We start from the raw sequence: 19,115 nt of genomic DNA, 5'->3' as shown, positions 1-19,115 counted from the left end.
GAAAATATTTCCACAGGAAGAACTTCATAATCTGGTTTGGATTGTTTCTCTGAAGAAGCAGTCTGAAGGCCATAGTTCTTTCTAAACAGTGTCTAATGATCCACATATTATATTAATATGTATTACAGTTTTGTTAATGCAACTTAGAGTTCTGAACTGAAAATCTGATTAAGACGTTATTTTATTTTGTATATTCCTGGACATTACATGATAATAGCAGCAGAGATTCAAACAATTCATTACTTGTGATAATGCTTTTACTGTTACTAATAAAAGGACAATTAAATTGACTTTTAAAATGCACAAATACCAAAAGAAAATGCAAGTTCAAGATCTAATATAAAACTCAATAAAAACATCTGATTTGATATCACTTTATTGTCTGGCAGTTTAGCTCAGATACAAACATATTGCTGTTTTTCTCTATGATTGTAAGTAGAAAACTTTTAAGATTATATAAATTTGTTAGCAAGGGGAAAGTTATTCCTTTGAGAACAAAAATTTCATCCATAATAATACTTTGTTTAAACTTCAACTTGTGTATAGCCAAAATTGGAGTTACACTCACAAATACAATTCTACATATAAACAGCAAATTGTATAAATAACTCACTCTTTATTAGCCAAACTGACCATTTTATAGAAACAAGCCAAGGTATATATACATATACTTGTATGTTTGTGCTCACATACACACACATGCATGAAAGTGTTCCCAGAATTGCTACTGGAAGCTTGTCCATTCATGTACCCTAAATCTGTATTTGCTCTTTTGTAACAATGGAATTTATCTTTCCTTAATACAGTGCATTATAGAATACACACACAAAGAAATAATGAAACTGCTCTTGCAGTGCTCCACAAAAGTTTTCATGTACTCAGCTTCTGAAACATTTAAGATTATTAACTTGCTGGCAGGCTCCCGAGGAATTCTAGGGCATCTGTGCCTGCGCTACTTATTTTAAGATCCATCTTCCAATGTTATGAAATCAGCAAACTCGCTTGACTTTCTTAGTAATTCCATTTCATGTGGTTCTGGCTTTCAGGCAGATTCAAGAATTACATCATCGTCTTTTCCCACCCACAGGTTTTGGACTGTTGCCGTTGGTTACACCCTTCCTAATAATGTGCAACATGAGTCTTTGTCTGATCCCATATGCCCGTAAATGGAAGACAGCCCAGCAAAGATTACTGAAACACAGTTTCATGGCTTTCTGTTGATCACCACCATAGGTAGAATAAGGCTTCGTCAAGTTTTTCTTATTGGTTAGTATTACTTAGGCTACAGCGCAGGAATGTCAGTCCAACGTCGTGCTGTTTTAAAAGGCAGTGGACTGATCTCCCAATAAATTTTAGTCCTGTTACTGAAGGGAGAGCAGAAATCTTGAATGTAGTAGCAGCAAATAAAGAAGCTCTGTGAAGTGCTTCTTTTGTATTTTTTGCTGGAGCATTTATGCAAATGTACTCCAAAAGTACAGAATTCTTCACATCTGTAAAAAAACCTACAACTTGGCTAGTATGTACTCATAAGCACTATTACAATCATAGTTTGTATTATTAACCATACTGGATTCAAGTACCAAGCTCTACAGCAACAGGATAAACATGATGAAGGAAGGCACTTTCCAGAGTTGGTTACCAACATTAGAGAATTAGAAGCAATTTACAGTCTGGTCCCACTGCCTAATCTCACAAAGCCTCTCCTGACATCCCTGAAGACTATGAGAGTGTCTGTATGTGTAAGAAATATGGCACATTAACACAGCATAGAAAGCAAGGCCTCCGGCTATGCATGGCGTGATGCTAAGGCACTGTTGTAAGGTGAGAGCATGATGCAGATTTGTCCTAGAGCCAAATTCAGTTTCAGGGAAAGAAGTATTCTTTTGCCCTTGGAAAGTTTAATGTGTGTGCAGTAATGGCAGAGCTCAGTCTGCCTCAGCCATTTGCTCTGGACTCACCGATGCCTGCAGCAGTTCTGAGAAGACAGTGCCTTCATGCACCTGTCTGGTCTATACTGAACAGCACAGGGAGATACACCCATCCTTCCCCTTGTACGTTCTATGTAAGTCTAAATATTGTTTCACCCTGCAGATTAGCTCTAAAGAAAACTTGATCCATATGCCTCTGCCACCGAAAATGTCTAGTAAAGAACACCATTCATTTCCTAAGGACATGCATTTGCATTTGTCCAGAAGATCTGCTCTTTACAGTTAAGCTTTTCATGCTTGGTCAAATTTTTAAGTAATGCACAGCATCTTGGCTACTTGGACCTCTTAAGCTTACAACTATGAGAAGCATTGTGCCAGGTCAGCTTCAGGGCAATTACTTACTAGTTGGCAACTACATTGCTGCTTTAAGAGATGGCACTGAACTGCAAGGCAAATAAAACAGCAAGTATCATGCTTAAGGAGACACTAGTCCATGTCAAGAAGAAATGGAGAAGAATGCATCAAGTTATCACCATAAAAATAAATGACCTAACCTGAGAAGATAAAAAAATCCTGATGTTGATTTCTTTCTCTTCTTGGGCAATGAGTCAATTTGGAAAAAACAACAACTGGGCAATGTGAGGCAATGACTTGACATCAGGACATGCAGTCTAAAGATAGATGAGGAGCAGCTAGAAGACAGATGTCTCATGGGACTTTTTTTCATGATCAGGTACACTCTTGTATCTCCACTTGGTCCTCTTCTAAGTTCAGTGCAGCTGAGAGTTGTGCCTTTCTCTCACTCCCAGCAGTGTGTGATAATCCATTTGAACAGGTATCTAGCAGGAGGAAAACTGTGAGATAGGCTAGAAAATGAGACAAATTGATTGTGACAGTCACCAAAGGGTGGAATTTACTGCAATAGGAATTCCATGTGAAATGGATCCAGAGGATTTTTTATTTCTCTAGGGTCTGTTCACAGTGCAAGCTACAGTAACATTTTTGTTTCTGTGATAGAAATTACCTGGCTAATAGGTTACAACATTTTAGGAAAGGTATAATATGAAAATCCTGTAAAATTCTACTTGGGTGCTATTAAAAAGTCCAAGGCACTCTAAAATGTGCCCTCTCAAGGCAATAATTAAGGTCTAGGAAGCTTTTACAAATTTATCTGCCCTTTCCTGACAGAATAAAATGAAAGATTATTTAGATGGCCAAACTCTTAATATTTCACTAAGTATCTTTAACTCTGCCTATAATGAGACCTATTTCTTCTAGTAAAGCAATTATTGTTAATAGCTGTTTTGATACTAAGAAAGAAAACCTGTTTTAGCTGCAGTGGAATTGTAGTTATTTGAAACTTTAAATTCACTCATCCACCTTAACATTGACATGAAACAGTTTCTTATTAATACCATTACACAAGCATTTTCAAAAATATTTTAAAATCTTACCCTATTTTTTTTCACTGTACATAAAGACAAGAGTAGCTATGAAAGTATGCAACTTCTGCCATTATCTCATGGCAAGAAGATAATAGATATTTCACTAGATAGATGGTGAGAGTCTTTCTAAACAGACAGGTAGAAGGTGTATGTCATGATAGACTATATCAGTTGATATTTTATTTCTGCAGCAGATGAAGGTTACGAATCCAAAGTGCTTATCCAACCTTCTCCATCAACCTTACGTGTGGGAATACTTGAGGTGAGCCATCAGCTAGAATCATCACCCCACACTGGTCAATCTTAATCAAAAACCAAAGCCTGAATTGCTGGCTAGAGCTGAGCACACAGCACAAATATTTTCTGTGCTGAGTTTAACAACACTCATGTCCTTAGTAGGTCTGTTTTTTTATAATATTCTAAAAAAAAAAATATTGTCAAGAATGTTGCAAAAACAAAATGTGTACACTTCTTTAGCAGCATAGTCACACAAATCTAAAGCTGAATTCCTGTTTTAAAAATAGTGGTAATAAAGGGCAATTCTGTGAGTAACACCCAGTTAATCAATAGGCAGAAAATATCAGATCATCCACCCACACGTCAAAACAACCTTTACTGAAAATAGTACATTGTAACAAGTGACTCATGATGAATTGTACTCCATACTGGACAGGTAAAATTATTCTTGTTAGAGCCATGTTTTCCCCACTCTTTTTAAATTTCTTTCGTGTCCATTGCAAACACCCCGCCTTTAAGAGCCAAATTTAGTCCTCAGATTTCAAAAGATCAAAATAAAATAAAATAAAATAAGCCTTTGGAAATGTTGGCATTTTAGTATTCATAATCAAAAAGACAAGTTCCTGCAGTAGATATGTTTCAGCAAGTAGATGCGATGACAGTTTTCATCAATTATTAAGTGCTTACAAATCTCCATTCCCATTTAAATTTGCAATAAAACTTTTAGTGACTTGAATGAGGGAAGAGTAATCCAGCCTAATGTACTGAAAATCCTGTTGCTAAGTTGCAAACAGTTTAACAGAAGGAGTGTTCATGGTACCTACATATTACTACATTATTTATTGTACCATTTGGTTATTTTTCATTTCATTTCACTAGTGACATAGAAAAGACTGCACTGTGTTGAGCTGCAGCTGACATTTAAATGTTGCTTTTAAACCAAGTAAGCTTTCTTATTTAAAAATAAACTTGGAAGTTTGGAAAAAATAAGGATTAAATAAGCCTATGAAATAAATCAATTTTACTGTCAGTTTTTGCATCATACACATTTTCTTAAAGACGATCTCTCAGATAGAAACAAGACTGCTTCATTCATTCATGGGCAATACTTTGGCTCCATGTGCATTTATATAAGTAAGAAGAATTTTGGCCCTCCTTTCTATTACATCAATAAGTTTTTCAATTCCTTTTCTGCCTCCTTGGCTCTCCCAGTATATTTTATCAAGGAACAAAGACTGTAGCAACTTCTCACGTAAACGCTGGCTCCTCAGCACTGAAACTGCAGATTCAGGGAATCTGGAAAAGCAGAAAGAAATTAATCAGCTTTGCCTTCACTCTGAATTGCAATATTTATGTTGTGGTTTAGCAATCAATTCTATGAATAGACTGCAACTCAGCAAAGGAAGTCCACGCATAGCTAATCGTATGCATGTTAATTGTATCTTTTACAGCAGTGGGATTACTCATACATTTTTAGACGCATCCTACAGATGTCGTGGGCCAATGATATCTATTCCAGTGACTTAGTGTCTCCTGCTCAAACTGTGAAGAAATTAACAATCTTTTCACAAAATTGCAAAAAAAAACCTTAAAACTTACTCATTGATTCCTTGTAGTATTTTGAAGTCAAGATTGTCCTCATTTCTGTCAAAGAAACCCTTATTGTCTATAAAGGCCAAGTGCCTTCGGTCATGCCTTCTCTGAACTATGTGTGTCAGGTCAACAGTATCCTGATCACTACATTTCAGCTTCAGTCCTTGCTGCACACAGGAATCCTCCTTGAGAGGTTTGAATCCACAGCAGTTTCTGTCTAGTCGATTATAGATCTAAAACAAAATACAGCAGAGTGCCAAGTGAAGACAATATCAAAGTATTTGGTGCAAAGTGTCTCTTTAAGACATTGCTTAGACAGGTAAGCAAGCTCAGGACAAGTATAATTAAAGTCAGCAATGACATGATGTTGAAGAGCTGGTCCCTATACTTCATGTACTATTAGAAGCAACTTCCCAAACTGTGTATTTTATCCATTTTATAGCCTTGTGTAGAAATTCTTTGAAAATAATAGAACAATACCGCTGTGTAACTGGAATAACAAGGTGGTGAATACAATTCTATTTTTTTCAGAAGGCTGTAGTTTTTCTATATTTTCATTGCTGAAGAACAATAGAAATAGCACAGCCTGATACACACAGGGGGTCTGCATTTTGTGGGACCAACTTATAAACTTATAGTATGCAAAATAATTTAAAAGATTAGAAAGGGGCACAGCAAACCATTAGAAGCTACAAGATGCAAGAAGAGTGCATTTATAATCACAGAGCAGCCTCCCTGAGTTGCACTGTGGTATATACTTTAACGACATGGTGGTAAAGGCTATTTTTTCCCTCACTTATTCATCACACAGCACTTAGCTGGAAGGAATACATCTGGTCTAACTTTAGTGGTGTAAACTTTAAGCATCTCTTCTGACTTAGTCGCTTATGTTCCTTTTCATAAACAATGGCACCCCCAGAGCAAAGAATGCCATTTTAGGATAACCATCTAATATGGGAAGGATAAATCGCTCTTTGAAAGTGCTTCTACCCCTGTTGACTAGATGAGAGTAAATACACAACACTGCAAGGCCCTAAGTGCACAAATAGGCCTTAAGTGCCATGAGCACCCTCACCTGGGACCTCCACACACACACCCTCAGCCCATGGGCCCAGGAAGCCCATTTAAGCTCAGGCTTGGCACATCAGCCCTTTTCTGAGCCCTTCTGGGGTAGAAGGGGGATGTATCTGTTGACTGTCCTGCTCCCTGATGTTCCTGGATTGCTGCTTGGGGTTCCTGGTTCCTGGCCTTACAGCTGGCTTGCTGCCTTGTCTGTGCCTGATGCTCACTGGGCTACCAATAGGACCTGTGGTTTTCACCATCTTTCCTGCTGGGCTGCCTCTCCTGCTGCTGGCCCTGCCTGTATTGCCTGCTGTGGGGCTGCCCTTGGCCCTGGCTCATCTCCCCAGGGAGCAGCCCTGCTCCTGCTGACAGGTGCTCACAGAGTACAAGCCTGGTCCGGAGCATCTAAGGCTTAATGGGTAGCTTAGCAAAGGTAAATCACTTTTTCTGTCCTTGTTTGTTGTATGCTGCTAACTCTCCAAACTGTTCTAACCACAAATGCATTAATGTTCATGTAAGCCTTCTAAACTTAAAATTTTATTTTTGTGACACCTCAGTGAAATGACCTGTTAGGACTCTTCTTTTGATGTAGAGCTATCTTGCATGTTGAAAAGGCCTCCTAATTTTGTTCATCAAATGAAAGTCTGAGTGTTATTTTGTTTTTCTTAAGTATATAGTATTATTGCCACCAGTCTTGGTGACAGTATTTGTTTTCAACTGCAAAAATCCTGAGGAAAGGAATAGATTTCTCTTTTTCTTTCTCCTTTCATGCTGCACTCGGCATCTGCAGGTGCTAGAGCCCCTCTTGCTTGCAGTTTTCTAGCACATGGGATCTCTCATTCATCACATCCAAAGGCTTTGCCAAAAAATGAAGCAGAGACCTTCCAGACAGAGTCCTTTGATGTCTAGCACTAATTTACCCGCACTGCACTTATTTACATGCATTAAATGGATGAGGAGCTCATGTTCTTATAGACAGTCTCTTCATAATATCTTGCATCATTCCAGTGTTATGACAGAACACTGGAAGTGATGCTGCAACCTTAACAGTTTAGCATTATTTCTTCTCTTAGTTATGCACATGAGAGGTACAAACCCCCAAAATTAAAGAACCCATTTTATATTTAATGTCCTTATTTTACTTGAGTTCTTACAGAAGGCAAGTAAAGGTCAGCTATAAGCATTTTTCAGCCTGCTCCTATGTTTTCTAGCATTTGAAACCAGAGATTAGGAACATCTATTATGGGCAGCAAACCCATTCTTCTGAGGGAAGTATGTTTAACAGAGACTACATTTAACCATTATTCATTATTTCTGAATGATTCATGAAGCACAGATTTTTCCTAAATTCAGAACACTTTCTTTTCATTTTTTTAGAGACTTCATGTTCTACTGCCAATAAACCTTAAAGTTAAGTCTGACAGCACCCAGATAAAATTTTAATCTTTAAGAAGCATAAAACCCACTTTCAGTCAATTTCTGGTATCCATGTTTTTGGTAGGCAACTGGAAGTATAAATCACTCTGATACCAGCTACTCTTACAAGAGTAATTTGGTTTTTTCATGCACAGTTCAATTCTGTTGTATCTTATTTTAACTGACTACTTCTTCTGGATAATAGGACTTCTATTATGAAGTCTAAAAACTTGATTTGAAGTCCCTAAAATTAGAAATCAACACAGAACTCACAAGAATTTTTAAACTATTCAACAAGAAGACAACGGCATGAAAACATACTACCTTTATGATACATTCTGTGCTATTCCTATAGGGGCATACTACGTTGAGCATCAGAATAATCCACATATGGCTTTATACCAGTTTCTAAGAATTACTTGCTCATAATGGGACTAAAGATGGAGTCATTAGAAAAGTGACAATCTAGTTTTAGAGAAGAATTGAATGTTCTGTTAACATAACATGTCTGAAAAAATGTAAACCCCCAAAATTGGAAATATCCATTCATCCTAGAACAGGACTGAGGAGGATAGGGATAGGCTATGTATAAACCAACTCATGATTTTTGTATTTCAAGAAATATAACTCTATAAAGCTGAATTATATGAACAACCAAACACAGTGCATAAGACTAGTACTTGCTGTAGTTTCAAATATAAATAGTGTGACATAAACCAGTAAGTCTGCAGGAGGCTAAGTCACCCAGACCTGTCTGGCAGACAGGGACAACTGGAAGTACTGCCATATCTCAGGAAGCCATAAAATTAGGTTCTGCTGAACCTAATTCCAGCCAGGTGGTTCAGTTCAGTCTTTACTAATGCAGGAAGTGCAGCAATATTCTACTACACAATTGCTGTAACTGTAGCCACATGTTCCAGTGGGCAGAGTCCTAGTTTGGTGTTATTTGGAGAGCTAATGACTATGTGCAATACCTAATTGAAGAACAGCAGCCACATCATTTGTTAGTTGCTGCTCTAATCTTTCCTTACTAAAACACTGATGTTTTTAAAAAAGAAGGAAAATTGGTTAGGACAACTGTTATCTTGATTCAGATTTGAGCTGACCAAAACCACTTAAATGACCCCTGGGGGCTGGGGAGGTATAGGGAGGACCACACAGTAAAAAACCAGTGATTTACAGTTGTGAGTACAGTCAAGAACTATGTTTGGAGAAATAAGGAATCAAGGAAAAACAGTATGCCTGCCTCAAGGTGAAATAAATTAGATATCTCAAGACAAAAGCCTTTGCTTCCTCTTTTAGAAAATGAGTCAGTTAAGTTCCTGATCTCTTTCCCTGATTAAAAGTTGTATTTTGGATATTTTAACTATAAGAAACAACCAGAAACAAGTTCAAACTGTGCAAATACATCTCTTCCCCATTTTAAAAAAAGGAAATAAGCCAAAATGCCTTTTCTAGGAGTCCAATGTGTGCTCATATGACTTTTAAGGCAGCAAGTTGCATTCAGTAAAAGTTTTACCTGCAGAAGAAAATCAAAGAGTGCCATCTTAGACCACTCATGATGATGGATTTCAGTACAGCCCCACTCAGCTTTGGGAACTTTACCATTCTGCCAGCATTTCTGCTTCAGTAGCTGCTGATATTGCCCCCAGGTTAATCTCACTGAAGAATGGGTACTATTATCTGTTGGACTCAGTGAGGAATCCCAGAGAATAACAGGACAGGCTTGACCATCTGAAAAGGAAAAACAGATCATTGGTGTATTGTAGGCTTGATCATTCTTTAGACATTGCCTAAGCATCAATAATTACACCATTTTACAGATGCAGCAGGAAAAATGGCCAGGGACTAATAACTGACATCCTTTGGTTAATGTGGTCTTATTCCACATCTAAAACCAGCCACCACAGGAATGGAAGAAGCAGAGGCATTACAAATGCCTTCAGTGTACAGAAGGATTTCTGTTTGAAGCAAGAGATTAATGTACAAAATCATATACTAAACCAGGCTATTAAAAAGTTTATGGGTAGATTAAGAGCCTACTATGTGACTGTGAACCAATGACGTAATTTCCCTCTGATTCCAGTGAAATGATAATGGTTTACAAGAGCTGAAAACTTATGTCAAAGTATTCTTTTTTCTGCGTAATAGGCATAGAAACACTATCAATCCTATATTCAGCATGGATTTATTTTGTTATCTTTAGTATTTTAGGCCTATAATGTATGATTCCACAGCTCTGAAATGATATATGAGAATACCGGAGTCTGAACTTAGCATGAATAAACACCTTGACAAGTATTTCTTTTTATCCAGATATAACATGAGATCTGTTTTGTATAGCAGCTATTTTGGCCAAATTCTTTAATTCTTCTGTGTAAAGAATATTCTGCTCTCCCTTGAAACTATTTCAAAAGACTTAGCTTTGGTGAGTTCAAGTGTTTAGTGGGAAGAAACTTTGGCAAAGAATTTAAATGAGCTTTCCCAGTATAAGAACTGATAAATATATTTCACCCAATATCAAGTAACAGGCCTATTTATCTTAGGAGAGTGGAACTCTCCTTTTCATTGCTGATGCAATGCTGCTGCTGCCTTAAACTGCCAAGGACCCAGGACCAACTGTGGCTTGTACACATATTAAAACAAAGCAATCCTTCGTATTTTGGGCTGTAGACAGAAGACCAAAATATGATGTCTTGGTATAGAGAGGAGGAACCCATTTAACTGAAAAGCTGCTATTTGCTAAATAGCAAGTGTTGGAACATATATAAAGCTTTAGAATTTATTTATATTCATCTTGAAGTTCAATGAACCTAAAGTCTGTTCAATTTGTCACACAGTTAAATGCAGCCTAAACTGTCTCTGTCTTCCACATGCCCATGAAGCCAGAGATGCATCTGAAAATAAGTTTTCATAAACCTGCATGAAGGCAATGAGATCATGGCACCTTCTCCAGAGGCAACCCAGACAGAGAATAGAAGAACATAGAAAACAGGTATGAGTATGAGTGCCAACGGCAAGGTAAAAGCTGCTAACTTGAATGCTCCATCTGTAAGCAGCAAGAACAGTTAAAAACAGATCTCTGTACAGGTGAATCAAAAAGCACCTCGTTCAGAGGATGCTGACTTATCTAAAACAACAGGTAAGAAATTATCTTTGCTTATACTTCACAGTGACTTGTATGCAAAGATCCATCTTGTACGATATGATAGGCCCCACATGCATTCAAGCCTAAGAGGAAAACCAAACTCCTCTCCAAAGCCAGAATGTACTTGCCATGCAAGCCATGGCTTGCACATACAAGACAGTCCTCAAGACAACCCAATGTGCAGCTCTACCACCTCTTTAACTTCCCTCCCGGTTGCCCAATGTTTCCTTAGGAACACAGAAAGTGTCCTTCTGCTAGGAATATCAATCTCTGTCTTTCACTAGGATCAGTACTATCTTTATGAACACCATGGTCCACACTTTCCTCTGGAAAAAAAAACAAACCACAGAGCACTCCTGCAAATCAGGCTTATCGTCTACTGAGATGTCTGAATAAGTACTTAGTAATTTAATTTGGGAGATCTTATCCATTTTCCCATCTCTCCTGCTCTGGCTCCATCACCTATGATGTACATTACTTTAGCCAAGTCAGGGCAACTACTGGCAAAGCTTCTTTCCCAAGCCAGTTGGAGAAGGTCTATATAAGCACTGGAAATTGTCACAAAAAAAGCACAGCTTGCTTCAGGACCAAGTCTGATCTATTATTTTTGTATCTCCAATAACAGCTTATGTAAGTATTCCTGAATTCTTTCACAAACCAAATACATAAACGGTCTTCTAACAAAACAAACATCTCCTGTCTACCCAAAAGGACATGATAAACAATAGTAATATAAATACTTGAAGAATATGAATAATAGCTTGCCAGTTTCCATTAAGATACAAAAAACATTTTTAAAAGACCAAGGCTAAATACAGGAAATGTTTGCATTTCAGAGGAAATGGGAGCAGAAAAGATATGCCAAAATAAAATCTTTCAACTCTGTAATACAAATTAAATTACAGGAATATGAAGCAGCAGCTTCAGTAAAGAGCAGTGACTCAAATTTTTGATGCTTGCAGGAAAAACATGTAGATGCTGAATTAAAGCACATAAGGGGTCTAATTCATAGCTGCATGAATTGGCATGACCCCACTGAAATCAGGGGAGGTCTTTTGGCTCAAACCTCATGAGGATGGGGTTGAACTTGACTGAACAGTGAAAACTAAGGCCTGGCTCAGAATCAGAGCTTTGAGTTTGACACAACCAAAACTGAGGAGATTGAGCACACTTCAGAATAAATCTGTGTTTTGCATGGACTTCTTTCCTCATCAGCTTTATGTATTAACACAAAGGGCTACTGCTTTTCTGCTGCTGCAGCTGCATTGCACCGAGTCTTGGCCAAAGCCAATTGCTTTCTTTTTCTTTTCATCTGCCATTTTGGATTGATTTATCTACTTGACTATCTAAAGATGATCTGCAAAATTGTATGGGAAAGATTTTTCAAAACTCATGTTGGAACCAGCTTCCTAGGAATTAATATAGATTTTTTTAAACTTCAAAGTACTTCTAAAAAATTCTTAGGCCTTTAGGAGCTACTGGCTCAGGATATCCTAAGCTGAGTATGCTAACACAGGTGAAATCTCAGGCTGCTGAGACTTACTACCTCAAAGTGCTCACACTGCTTCATGTGAAGTTAGATGATGTATCACCCTGTGACTTCTTCAACACACACATCATGTTAGATATTCACACATCCACATCACTTTGAAAATAGTCTGTATGCTTTTTAACCACAAAAATGCTCCTGCAAATGTTACTCTTCCATCTTTTGCTCTAACTTGTATCTACAGCAATTTTTTTAACTTACCTAAAAAAATATTTTCAAACTTGCCCCATGAGAGCATCACTAAGAAGAACAAATCTTCTATGAGGTACTTAAAGCCCTTTCTCAAACTCCTCATTCACTGTAAATAGAATAACTAAACACTGCCACATTTGAAAGAAACAGTTTAGTTGCCCACATATTAGAAGACAGTAATTCAGTGGGGAAAGATGAGATACTGACAGACAGCATTACTTGAACTTGAGAATTTAAGATTAAGTTCTGAAAGAAAATATAAGGGACAGAGCAGAAGGCAGCAAGAAGTTAGGTGTTTTTCTTTCTTCCCTCTGCACCTTATTTGCAGTGTTTCTGTCCTGCACTCCTATGCATGTCAGAACTAAGGTATGCATGAAATGTGCATCAGTTGCTCTCTAGACTATGGGCTGCATTATTGCTTATACATGAACTTTTCTACCTAACAAAATATTGGAAATATGCCCTCTGGTACCCCACTGGGAGGTACAACACTATGGTGTTAAGTTGTTTGTGTTGATAGACAGAAAACAGGACAGATAAATTGAAGCCTTTTAGAGCTTTCTGAATGCATAAGGCAGCTTTGAGTTTTTCTTATTCTTTGCTCTGATATTAGTGATTCATGCTCTTTGCCTGCTTTTGCATAACTTCGGGTGGGATGGCAAGGGCAGGCTGATAGCGCAGGGTATAACACGGAAAAACCTATGGCTCTGTTTATTATCATCTAGAGGCCATTAAAGCAAAATGACAAGTACAACCAGTGGAGCTATCTATCACATGTCATTTGTCTATTTGCTGTAAACCAACCATGAATGGTGTTATTCAAAGGAAGAGTTTCTTTCATGTTTTAGGAAAAGTGGTTCTGGGCAAAGAGTAGTTCAATCTTTAGCTAGAAAAGCACAACTGAATTGAGTACACCAGTGCTTATTCTTCTCAGCACAGGATAAAACATATTTAGCCAAATTTATATCAGAAAACCAGGGGGGAAGAGGGGTGTTTGTCAGCATGCAGTAGTTCAGGCCCTCAGACAGTGGTGCAACAAAACTGCATAGCTGCATATTTTGTACCAAAAGCTGAGTAAAGAGCTCAGCCTTGTTGCTACAATCCAAGGAGCCAGAGTCCTATTCCTACAGCTGTCAGCTGCAACACAGGAGCAAGCCTGCTCCAGCCCATGTTAGGAGGTAGCTCAAGCCCTAACAGACACTGGCATCATCCTACCCTGCAAACGCTGTTGCTGAGCTAGAGGCAATATGTGCAGTCATTTCACTTAGCTTCTGTGCAGATTAATTAAGGTAGGGATGCAACACCAAGCAAGGTCACTTATGTGTCTCCTGTTCCTCAGGGTGATTAAATAATGAAGATTCTCAGTCCTCTGGTGTTAATGTGACCATCCCAAAACTCACACATAAGGGTCAGCCTCCATTTTCTCCACAACAGACACAGTTTTATGATTATTTCTTGTTGCTTTACAGGCTTATCCTTCTTTGTTCATAGGTGTTTTGGAGCTCTCAACATTTTTCATGCCTTGTAGGTAGCAATGAGAGTAATGAATGAGTGCTTGCATTTGCTCAGAATCATGCTCTTTTAGTTTGTAACTGAACTCAAAAGGGCTTTGCCCATCTGTACTCCCCAGCCTTTTATATTCGTCCAATTCATTGCAAAAATATGAGAGAAAGAGTTATCATACCTGATTTTTCCATCCATGATGGAAAAATAAGATAAAAAATAAAAACATTCACAGTCAACACTTAAAGGGTGTATAGTTAACTAGGGAAGGTAAGGGCTGCAGAAGGAGGACTTGCATGCCATATTTTTCTAGACTTTAAAAAAAAAAAAAGTAGGGGATTTGTGGGAATAGGGGAAACAGAACCTGTACAGGGATTTACTAAGCAGTTCTTTGAAACCACTTTTGACAACATGAATGACAGTTTTGAAAAGCCCATTTTTTAAGATTTTAATGCTACATCAAACATGTCTTGTTACATCAGATCACAACCGAGGCAAGCTAAAGCGATGTGATGTGGAGAGAGATATGTCAGCCCAGAAATTGTGTACATTCATACATACGTGCAGAGTCTCTAATCCTGCATTGCTTGCTTTCCCATATGAATAACCACGATTCACACAAGCTGCCCTGGAAAAAACTTTACAGTGCCTACCTAATCTTAAATGCATATGTGTTATAGAAATAAGCTCACTAATTGTTCATATTATTTTTAAGAACTTATTTTTGCTCATTTTCTCAACACAGATGTTTTCCAGATTATTCCAAACACAAGCATGTAAATAGTAATGAGCTCAAGTAGATATTAGTTATCTGAGCTCCAGCATATATCCAGGCTAAAGAAATAGAGAGACAAGGTGCAGTAACTGTTCCAAATGCTCTGTTCACCCTTCAGCTGGAAAAAATGAAGTGGGACCAAAATAATGTTATTTTTCTTCTCATCGCCTAGCAACGCTCTTCTTGCTATAGGAACATAGCCAGATATTAGGAAAAAAAAAAATTAAAGAGGGTAGAATTATTCTCTCTGCCCCAGACAGTTCAAAACATACTGTAAGGAGACAGACACTGAGCATCACAATGCACAATTAGCCTAATGGCAGTTTTCAGAGGCTTGCAGTCTGTCATGTCTGCAGCCACACTGTGCGGAGTTCCTCCAACCGAACTACCTTAATGCCTTATGACAGCTCTATAGCAATAAATCTTATTCCTAAAAATAAACTAGGCATAATGTATCTTCCATGCTCTGCAAGTATGAATAATATTCAGAAGCCTCCAAACTGTTGTTCCTAGAGATTCATTCACATTGCTGTACAGGATGCCAAAAGGAAGGTTTACAAAGGAGGAAGAAATCAGAGATCCTCTTCCTGCTGTCAGACTTTAGAAAGGCATTCCTGCATTACTTTATTTTTTAAGAAACATGGACTGATATATTTTGGATAAGCTAATTTCAGCAGCAAGAAAGGAACAGCAAAAACATAGCTAGCCACTTCAGCAATGATTCATTAAAATGCAACGTAGTCCTTTTGGATTGTGATTTGTGACTGTACAAAAATAGCAGTTAGGCTGAAGACATTTAACAAGATAGCAATGTTAGAAGTAGACCTACTTCAAACTCATATTACATGTCTGAAATCTATCTTTAATTTCACTAAAGAATAAAAAAATCAAATTTTTAATTGAAAACTTTACCTCAATTGTAATAGGCATATTGAGATGTTTACTGTGCATTTCTTTCTTGGCAAAATATATAGATGTGTGTACTGAACCTTAAAATGTACAGCAGGATTCACCGAATGTAGTGGGGTTTTTTTAATTACCAGGGAGAGGGAAGCACTTTTTAAAAATTTTTCAGCTCCCAGAGGTATTAGTACCATGAAAGTAGTGTCAAACTTCTGCAGGAAGTTCCCCTACCTCTCTGAGTAGGTTATCTGATTAAATACAAACCCCATCTGTTTGAGAGTTGAATTCTTGTGCTCGCTTTTGATGACATTTTATTAAAATCAAATCTAAAAGATGAGAAAACTTTAAAAAAATCATAAATACCCCTTGAATCACAGGGCATTCTGGAATTTCTCTCACCAGTTTCACTTCAGGCAGTCTGTACAACGTCACGCGATCTACAGATGACTCCCTCTTTTTTTTTTTTTTCTCATCCAGACTCTTGCGGAAGAGAAATTGTTACTGCCCTCAGCAGCTCAACAATATTTGATCTAAATTTTGGGGTACTGTGTCCTTCGAACAGGATAATTGCACTGCAGAAATTACACAGATACCAGCACTACTTCCCTGTAATGATGGGGTTTGTTCTCAGGCTCTCAGGAGTTAAAGGTGCCTGCTGCCCTGTGGTTGCTGCGGGAGGGGGAAGGAAACCTCAGCACCCCACCTGCAAGCTGAGAGCCATAGGAATGTTGTTACCTTGGAAGAACTCCGATCTCCTGCTTACAGAAGGTAAGCTCCTGTTCAGCCCCAAGATCCGATCCAAATGAAACGCAAACACCTCGCTCATGTCGAGGGGTCTTTTGACAATGCCACAGTGACCCTGGTTACAAGCAGTTCCTGTTGCGCTGGGACCCCTCGCAAATACTACCAGGACTCCTTTGAGAGAAGACACTTCTTGAATGTTCTCTATCTGAGAATCTGCCAGCATGCGCATGTTTAGGATGTCTTCCTTGCTCAGCCAAGAGGGAGAGCTCTCACTGTAAATCCTGATATTGCTTTCCTCAGGCTGGGGTTGTGCCTTTACAGCTCCAGAAATCCCCCCAGGTCTCCGGTGACCCCGCTCCTTGATTGCCATTCCTTTATGCCTGCGTTCATCCAGTTGGTGCTTTCTCGCCTCCAGAGCAATTGCTGCTCCCATTGTGCCCACGGCATGCGTGGCCCTCCCCGGTTGTTGGGCAAAAGCCCCTTCCCGGCCTTTAAAAGCTGCTTTTGGGAAGTGTTGCCCATAGGACAAAGCGGTTGCATGTTTCTTCCTGCGCTTTGGTTTCACTGTGCCTCTGATATTGGCAGGCTTGCTGCGCTTGGACCGCAGGGTGATATAAACTACATTGGGTGGCAGCAAGGTCCCATTGCTACCAAGCTGGGGTTCCTGGAAATTGGGTGGTGACAGGGTGCCATCCAGTGGGATTCCCAGAAAGGGAGTTTGGGCTGCATCTTGCAGACTTCTGGAACTGATCTTCTGGTGTCCTCCTTTGTGCTGGGGTAAAACATGACCCACTTGACTGACGAGGAATCCCAGGTAGATCACACATGCAGTGCCCACTAGCAGGTTCCTCCTTGTCCGTGGGCGCCTGCAAGTCCAGAGCCTCAGCACCCGTGGGGGGCACAGGCAACAAATAAACAAGTTTTTTATTTTACTTGGCTGATCAAAGGTGGTCATTTCTCTAGTGAATCCACATGATGAAGACAGCATAAAGTCTTCTGTACATTCCAGCCAGGACGATGACGCATGATTTCCCTTCCCCAATTTCTATTTCTCCTTTTCCAAATAGCTTCCAGCATGAGTGATGGACAGAGGCTACTGATATGCCTGGGAATGTGTTTAGCAATAAGGATGCTGACACTCTACCTTCTCAAGCCGTTAAATTCTTATCAGCCACCACAGGGGAAGTGATTGGCTTCAGAGAATGAATGGAGCCAGCTACGTAAGCAAAGTTTACTGACTTGTAGTCTAAAATATCTGAAGTATCTCCTTTACAGACTGCAAAAAGAAAAAAGTAGTAGCTTTTCATTTCATTACTTGCATAATGGCATCTGTGGTTCTATATTTTTAAGAGACAGAAGTTCTAGATGAGACCGCATGCATCTAGAAATTTGTCAGGATACATCTTTCACTTTCTTATTACAGTATAAATTAAACACTAAAATCATGAAATACAGGCTAAATTTGCAATCTCAGCTAGCTGTATTATGGTATTAGAGGAAAAGCTTGTCAAACCCAAATCATCATAATCTTTTTCTTATCAGATAAAATCTTCACTAAACCTCATGTTATGGAAGTGTTGTAAATTATACAATATTATGCACCAGTAACTGTAGCAGTTATGTATGCACTTATTCACTAATAGAAAAATATATTAGCAGTGCCAAATTTCCCTAGTTGAACATGAATACAGTTCACATTCAAACACATAGTAAAGATGAAAGATGGCTAATTGTCTTCAGTCTTGTGAAGCCACTAACAGGATCTAGCTATAGTTTTTCAGATAAAATGGCAGTGGCTTATATATCCTTTCAAAGAAACAAAGACAGAATAAGTGCATGTTGTATGTACATTGCTATAAAAACATAAAATCTCTTACCTATTCAGCTTGACACATCCTTCGTTCTGGTAATCTCTTTAGGTTAACAGAAGTAACTTAGTAAAAGCTGACATTCTCAAAGCATTCTAGGACCTATTTCAGTTTTAAGTATGGTTCATATTTAGGTATTTCATTGCATGCTAAATACTGTTAGGAAGCTAGCTGTACGGAGAGGTGGTTTGCATATGAACCGCTATAAACTTACATGAACCTCAGATTAAAAAAAAAAAGAAAAAGCAACTTCTATTTTAAATTCTGTAATGAAAAGTCCTGTGAAGTATGTGCCTTCCAAAAGTGCATTCCATCCATTTCTAACTCCTGAGGGCCCTCTAGTGCACTGCATGCAAATGTACTGAAGAAATTCCCATTTTCCACGTTTGTTTGGGTTTGTTGGGTTGTTTGTTTTTTTAAAATTTAAAATAGCCCCTCACCCCCGCCCCCCAAATTTCTAGAACTTTTGGGAATCATATGCTCTTGTGATGAGCAATGAAAAACAGACAATAGCTTTTAAAATGCTATTAACACGCTATTAAACAGCTGAGGAGGGTTTCCTATTTGTGCTTTCCAAAATGAGGCACAGAGTAGTCACTATACAGATGGAAAAGTTGAGGCAGAGAGAAGTTAAGGGCTTGTGCAGAGTTAAGCAGCGAGGCACTGGCAAAGCTCTGACTTCTGACTCCTTGCCTAGCCTAAGTACAAAATAATAAAATGTAGATGTTCGCTCTAATTCAGGCTAATGGAGA

General features: G+C 38.5%; 1 protein-coding gene across 2 annotated transcripts; it reads right to left on the bottom strand.

Annotated features, from left to right (window-relative positions):
* Positions 1-163: 163 nt before the first annotated feature.
* Positions 164-18,666, bottom strand: GASK1B (golgi associated kinase 1B). 2 transcript variants are annotated; one of them, XM_064449810.1, is made up of 6 exons: positions 18,373-18,666; positions 16,487-17,771; positions 9,201-9,415; positions 5,210-5,436; positions 4,777-4,906; positions 164-2,767 (listed from the first exon to the last, which is right to left on the bottom strand). In XM_064449810.1, the coding sequence occupies exons 2-6, from the start codon at positions 17,481-17,483 to the stop codon at positions 2,699-2,701; spliced, it is 1,638 nt and encodes a 545-aa protein (XP_064305880.1). In that variant the 5' UTR covers positions 17,484-17,771; positions 18,373-18,666; the 3' UTR covers positions 164-2,698. The 2 variants fall into 2 exon arrangements, with proteins under 2 accessions (XP_064305880.1, XP_064305879.1); XM_064449809.1 differs by having other exon boundaries at positions 164-4,906; positions 18,373-18,665.
* Between the last annotated feature and the right edge of the window lie 449 nt (positions 18,667-19,115).

The sequence above is a fragment of the Phalacrocorax carbo genome, chromosome 4 (assembly GCF_963921805.1).
Source record: "Phalacrocorax carbo chromosome 4, bPhaCar2.1, whole genome shotgun sequence".
Classification (NCBI taxonomy): Eukaryota; Metazoa; Chordata; class Aves; order Suliformes; family Phalacrocoracidae; genus Phalacrocorax; species Phalacrocorax carbo.
The sequence above is the reverse complement of the archived record's forward strand: the minus strand, read 5'-3'. Positions and strand labels throughout refer to the sequence as shown.